General features: G+C 35.1%; 1 protein-coding gene across 1 annotated transcript; it reads left to right on the top strand.

Moving 5' to 3' along the window:
- The first annotated feature begins 2,096 nt into the window (after positions 1-2,096).
- LOC134697710 (craniofacial development protein 2-like) lies at positions 2,097-2,570 on the top strand. Its single transcript, XM_063559995.1, has one exon. The coding sequence runs from the start codon at positions 2,097-2,099 to the stop codon at positions 2,568-2,570; it is 474 nt and encodes a 157-aa protein (XP_063416065.1).
- The last annotated feature ends 4,161 nt before the right edge of the window (positions 2,571-6,731 follow it).

The following is a 6,731-nucleotide window of genomic DNA, read 5'->3' as shown; positions in this document are numbered from 1 at the left end:
GGAACGGTTATTTTAGCGTATTACTGCGTTTTGCCTATAGTCCTGAACATTCATGAAATATTAGACACTGGACGATAAGTGACAACTTCGCGTCTATCTTCCAAACATGTGTACTGTTAAATCGTCATTATAAAATCCACAATATACATGGTGCAAAATAATAGATTTATTTTCTTGATATACAAAGTCTTTTTTTCTATATTTATTCAACATTCCTTTTTAAAACATTGTAGCATCATTTTTTAGCAAATCTCGATATTCCACTTTGACATTTAGCTGAAAGTACTGTATTAAACAAATAAAAATAAATGTGAATCTTGTCGTTAAATTTGACGTACTTCAATAATGTATTTGAAATGTTAATCGTGAAACTCGTGCTTTAAAAATTCCCGCGGAAATGTGTGTACTCGTGGTTTACGTAAGTAACGTATCGGACGTAAGTGTATTTGCCACTATTTTTCTCTGTTTGATTATATTAAAATCGTGTATTATTTTTTTTTAAAATAAACATGATTTGTAAAAGAATTCTGTTTTACTGGATAAAACAAAGACTCTTTTAACTGTTATTGTAGAAATGAAATACGTGCTCCCTTTACGTTCGTTTGTTCCTTTCGGCAATTTGTAAGAAAGCTCTATTACCACCAAATCATGGTACGTAACATCCGGTTGCTTACGAAAGTAGGTCTAAAAAAATATTCCCTTGAATTTGACCATTGTAGGTAATTAAACCTATATTTTATTGCAGTAAAACTATTTCTGTGTCATAAACATATGTCTTGGGTATTTCTAAACACCATTATTTTTTATTTGTGATTTCTATAGAAAATTTTGTAATCTTGAGGTTACATGGTGACTAAACCTTGTACACAGATAGAATAAGGGGACAAATTTGATTAGTTAACTTCCAATGATGGTTATTTTCTTATATGGAATGAAATGTTATGTGAAACTTTTTCTATAGAACTGGACAGGATAAAACTTTACTCAAGCCAATAATTTCTTTATTTACAACAAAGGCAAATTCTGCACAATTTTTTGAAAAGTGCAAATTTAACAAAGACTAATAGGGGATAATCAATGGTGGTATTACACCTTAAATCATTCAGATTGAAATCGACAATCGTTTGGTTTTCAAGAGCGGACATTTTCTGTTTACAGTTTTAAAATTGTCTATTCAACTATAGGTAACCGTATGGCCTTCAACAATGAGTAAAGCCCACACCGCATAGTCAGCTATAAAAGGCCCTGATAAGACAATGTAAAACTACGAAATGAGAAAACTAACACAGACCTTATTTATGTAAAAAATTGAACGAAAAACAAATATGTAACACATAAACAAAACTTAATCGATTCTTGAATTCAGGTTGTAACTTATAATCTGAATAGTCTGCTACAGTCTGTCAAATGACTGTGTGATGCGCACCTGTATGTGTGTTGTTGTGTCTGTGCTTGTCACTCTCGCTTTCAGCATTCATCACTGGCTAGCAGCTTGCTGTGAAAAGGAGAGCCGAGTATGTAAGTCTTTCCTGCCAGTTACAGCCTCTCATGCAGTAAGACCTATGTGGCCCAGATATGGAATCCTCCACGAGGTGATAGATGGAAACTTGGCACCTCACGGCCCCAGGCAAAACCACAAGGTCTCGGAGGAGGTTTGGCCCCTAGATGCACGGCATGCTAGGCCTACCGGTGAGTGGATACGCCCTGGTGCCTGCAAACCAAACCCCCAGCTATGGGAAAATAGCCTCACTGCCTTGTGGGTGACTGTGGAAAGTCAAAGGCCATGGGAGACAACCCAGAAAGAAATCCGGACAGATGCAATCCGTTAGCATGGTAATACAATCTTCTACGGGAAGGACTACCCAGAGAGAAAACCCGGCCCACCAGAGTGGAGGTTGGACGTTGGGCTAACTACCCAACTCTGTAAAAAAGAAACAGAAAACCAGAAACGCTGAAGAAACCAAAGATTGGTGTACTGCTGAGGAACCAAACATGACACATTTGGGGGAAAGCCGAAAGGAAGCCCAAAAGCCGAGCGGTTCCATATAGTAGCGCAAAAACAGAATATGTGTATAGGATGTTGGAATGTTAGAACAATGGCAGACATATCAAAAGCAGCACAAGTAGCTAAGGAAATGAAAAATTATGGTATGGACATACTAGGTATCAGTGAAAGTAGATGGAAAGGATCAGGTGAAACCAAGCTTCAAAGTGGAGACACAGTGATCTATGTCGGCGATGATGAACATCAAGTCAAGGGAGTAGCCATAATGATGAATGAAAGAGCTAAGAAATCATTGATGGAATGGACACCAATCAACAAGAGAATGATAAAGGCAAGATTCTATTCAAAGTATAAAAAGCTGACAGTTATACAAGCATATGCTCCAACAAACGATGCAAAAGAGGAAGAGAAAGAAGAATTTTACCAACAACTACAAGACAATGTTTCATCCTGCAATAAGAATGATATGCTTATAGTTATGGGTGACCTGAACGCAAAAGTAGGCAAAGACAATAGCCATTTGCAAGAGGTGTTAGGAAAACATGGATGTGGGACAATAAATTAAAATGGTGAATTATTATGTAATTCCTGCCAAATCAACGGCCTCATAATAACAGGCTCCATTTTCCCACATAAGGAAATACATAAAGTAACATGGAAATCCCCTGACGGAAAAACAACAAATCAGATAGATCATATAATGGTACGAGGGGACATGAGGACATCAATATTAGATACAAGAGTAATGAGAGGAGCAGATGTGTATACTGACCACTACTTAGTAAGGTCTAAGATCAGACTCAAACTGGCAAGAAATAAAGGTGACAAGAACAAATGCAAAAGAGAGAGATATGACCTAAACAAGCTAAAAAGTATAGATGTAAGGAAAAAGTACAATATTGAAGTGAGAAACAGATTTCAAGTACTAGAAGAAGGTAACATAGAAGATCCAGTGTTGAAATATGAAGGTGCAGTAGAGATATACACTGAGGCAGCTAAACAGGTATTGGGGAGCAGTAAAAAGATCAGTAAACCATGGATAACCAACAATACATGGAAAATGGTTGATGAAAGAAAATAAATTAAAAATAAATTAGAAGGAACCAGATCGGAAAGATTAAAAGTGAGACTCAATGAAGAATACAAGCAGAAAAATAAAGGGGTTGAGAAAAGTGCCAGAGAGGATAAAAGGAAGTGGTACAATATGATGGCTGAAGATGCAGAAAAAGCAGCAGAAAATGGCAGAAGCAAAGAGCTTTATAACATCACTAAAATACTAACAGGTGAAAGAAAGAGGCAACACACAGGAGTAAAAAGTAAAGTAGGAGAACTGAAAAGTGAAAGAAATGATATATTGAATAGATGGGTAGAACATTTTAGTGAAGTTTTAAATAGGCAAGATCCTCTAAATCCAATTTCAGAGAGGATGTAGATATGGCCGAAATTATAAAACAGGAGATTGATCTAGGAGAATGGACAGTAGCTGAAGTTAAAAGAGCACTGAAGAAGACACAAAATGGGAAGTCAGCAGGAATAGATAGTGTAACACCAGAGCTTATAAAGGCAGACATCGACCTTACAGCAGAGAAAATGGCAGAAATATTTATTAGCCTATGGGAAGAAGAAAATTGGCCATCAGACTGGAGAAAGGGATTGATTTGTAAGATCTTTAAGAAGGGCGATATGACAGATTGTAACAACTGGAGGGGAGTGACTCTTTTACCTGTTTTCAGTAAAGTTTTCTGCAGAATGCTAATAGAAAGAATAAAAGAATGAATAGACAAGAGATTGAGGAATGAGCAGGCAGGATTTAGACCAAAAAGAGGAACAACTGAACAGATTTTCATCCTTCGAAACATACTCGAGCAAACAAATGAATGGAGGGCAGCTTTAATAATACTTTGTATAGACTTCGAAAAAGCATTTGACTCAGTCCACCGAGAGAGTCTATGGTATATCATGAAGAGCTATGGAATACCAGACAAGATCATAAGAACCATAAAGGAGATATATAAAGGATTTAAGTGTTCTGTCATCGATCAGGGAGAAACATCAGAATGGTTTGAGATAAAATCAGGAGTGAAACAGGGATGCGTAATGTCAGGTTTTCTTTTCCTTCTAGTCATAGACTGGATCATGCGGAAAACAACTGCAGACAAAGCAAGAGGGATACGATGGAACTTTAATACTGTTCTAGAAGATCTTGACTTTGCGGACGACATCGCACTCCTTTCCTAAAAATTTAGCGACCTTGATGAAAAAACACAGAAATTAACAACTGAAGCTGAAAGAGTTGGAATGAAACTAAACCCCAAAAAGTGTAAAACTCTGAGATCCAAGCAAACAAAGAATAAAGAGTTGATAACGTTATACGACCAGAAAATAGAAGATGTAGACAAGTTTACATATCTTTGAGCAGTCATGGACAAAGAGGGAGGAGGCAGTTGTGACATCAAAAACAGAATACAGAAAGCAAGAGGGACATTCCATCGCCTAAGAAATATATGGTATGCAAGAGGAATTGGCCGAAAAACAAAAATTCACCTTTATAAATCATTAGTAAGACCTGTATTATTGTATGGATGCGAAACATGGAAATTAACAAACATTGAAGAAAAGAAACTTAATACTGTAGAACACCAATGCCTAAGAAAGATCCTAAAAATAAGATGACAGAGTAAAACATCAAACAAAACAGTAAACGAAATAGCTAACACCAGAAACATCAGTTGTGAAATCAGAAGGAGACGGTGGACATGGATAGGACATACATTAAGACGTGAAAGAGACAACAACAGCTATGTAGCTCTACAATGGGCACCTGAAGGGAAAAGAACTAGAGGAAGGCCAAAAACTACATGGAGAAGAACAACAGAGAGAGAAAGGAACCAACAAGGATGGACAAGTTGGAACGTAGCCAGAACAGCGGCAAAAGATAGAAAAGGGTGGAAAAGCAGCGTGGAGGCCTTATGCGACTTCTGGCGCGGAGAGAATTAAGGTTAAGGTAAGTCTGCTACAGTCAAATGTTCTATCTGGATGGACAAATTTGAGTAAGTCCAATGCTCCTTCGGGAAATTTTGAATATTGACCAATTTGGCCAAACGAATATTTCTGTTGTTTATATTGTTTGTTAATTAATAAGATATTCAAGAGCGTAAGATAATTTGAAGCTAAAATACTGCAGTGATTTAAAAAGCAGATGAACATAAAAACTTAACTTTTATGTAACACCAATCCTACAATTAACGGAAGTATAGTATCACTACGGAAAGATCAATTGATAACAATTGACCAGAAGGTGAAAACAAAGTCTGTGATATCCAATATTGAACAAGTTTAATACTTTGTATTGTTTCCTATCATTAGTTAAACAACACTAAGCTGTATACTCATATAAGTTTATTAATTATGCAAGAATACCACAGTTTCTTAGTAAATGATTTAGGAATTTATTTTTCGATTGGATAGAATTCTAGTTGCAAAGGGTTTTTGGTTTCGAATTAATTTCCTGACAATAAATTGGTTTCTGGTTATTGCATTGTACTTTTGTATGCACCATATGGATACCAGGTAAATTGGTGTTTCGTTAAATCATTTAGATAAAAATGAGAAATTAATTTTGGTTTTGATGTCATTCAGTTGACTATTATTATCCGCACTTTCTCAAAATACAATTGGAAGTTCTGCTGTATATAAAGACGAGATGTATTTCTAAATAATGGGAATTTTTCAAATATTTATTAGTATACTTTTTATTGCGAAAGAAGGTAAGTACTCATATTGATAAGTATTTTCCGAAATTGAATTTGATCATGATAGAAAACAATGACTACTTGTAAGTGTGTTGATATTAAAGAAATACCCTCATCTCTGTTTTGGGTATATCATCAAGGTCAAGATAAAAAAAAAACCTTCAACTTTTGTCTATAACTATTACTATATATAATCCTTTTAAAAATTAAACAAAATACGAGTGCAATGCTTATGTTTAGTGCAATCAATCAAACCTTCTAAACTTCTTATATCTAGAAGTTTTAAATGTAAAAAGACAGACATATATTTAGCATTTTTATATGTCCTTTAACGTCACTCACTTGGTTTGGTTGCTTCTTTAATTCGCATACTTTAATGAGTACTATGGAATTAAAGACAATATTGCACTTTGAAACCCCCATAAATGTCAATTAAAGATTTTCAAATAACTTTTATCAGCCTTTTTTAAAAGTCCTTGGCGGTTACTGACCATTATACTGTGTTTGGAGGTAACATATAATAGAGGCAGTATATATTGTATGTTCTTGGTAAGGGGAGATATATTATTATTCTTCGATTATACATTTTGAACGTTTTTGTCCAACTTAGTTCTCGAAAATGACTTGAAAAAACAATTGATAACACTCACCATAATGTGCACCCCCTGTGGAGATATGCATTAGGGGTTTGACATTTTTGAGATGGTGACAATGAAATTTTAAACAAATATAACTTGTCATTAAAATTTAAAAAATAGCCACAGTGACAAAGGAAACAGTCCTATTATATAAAACAAACTTCAAACCTCAACTTGTTAAAAGTTAAAAGTGTTTTCTCTTAAGATCGTGGCCTGTTATCTATTTATTTCATGAAGAGATATTTATAGGATCATACTGTACGGAGTGTTATACGAAAAAGTGATATGAAAATGGCTAATACAGCGTCATGAGACGATATTACGACATTTCCATTT

Source organism: Mytilus trossulus, chromosome 14 (assembly GCF_036588685.1).
Source record: "Mytilus trossulus isolate FHL-02 chromosome 14, PNRI_Mtr1.1.1.hap1, whole genome shotgun sequence".
NCBI classification, from domain to species: domain Eukaryota; kingdom Metazoa; phylum Mollusca; class Bivalvia; order Mytilida; family Mytilidae; genus Mytilus; species Mytilus trossulus.
The sequence above is the reverse complement of the archived record's forward strand: the minus strand, read 5'-3'. Positions and strand labels throughout refer to the sequence as shown.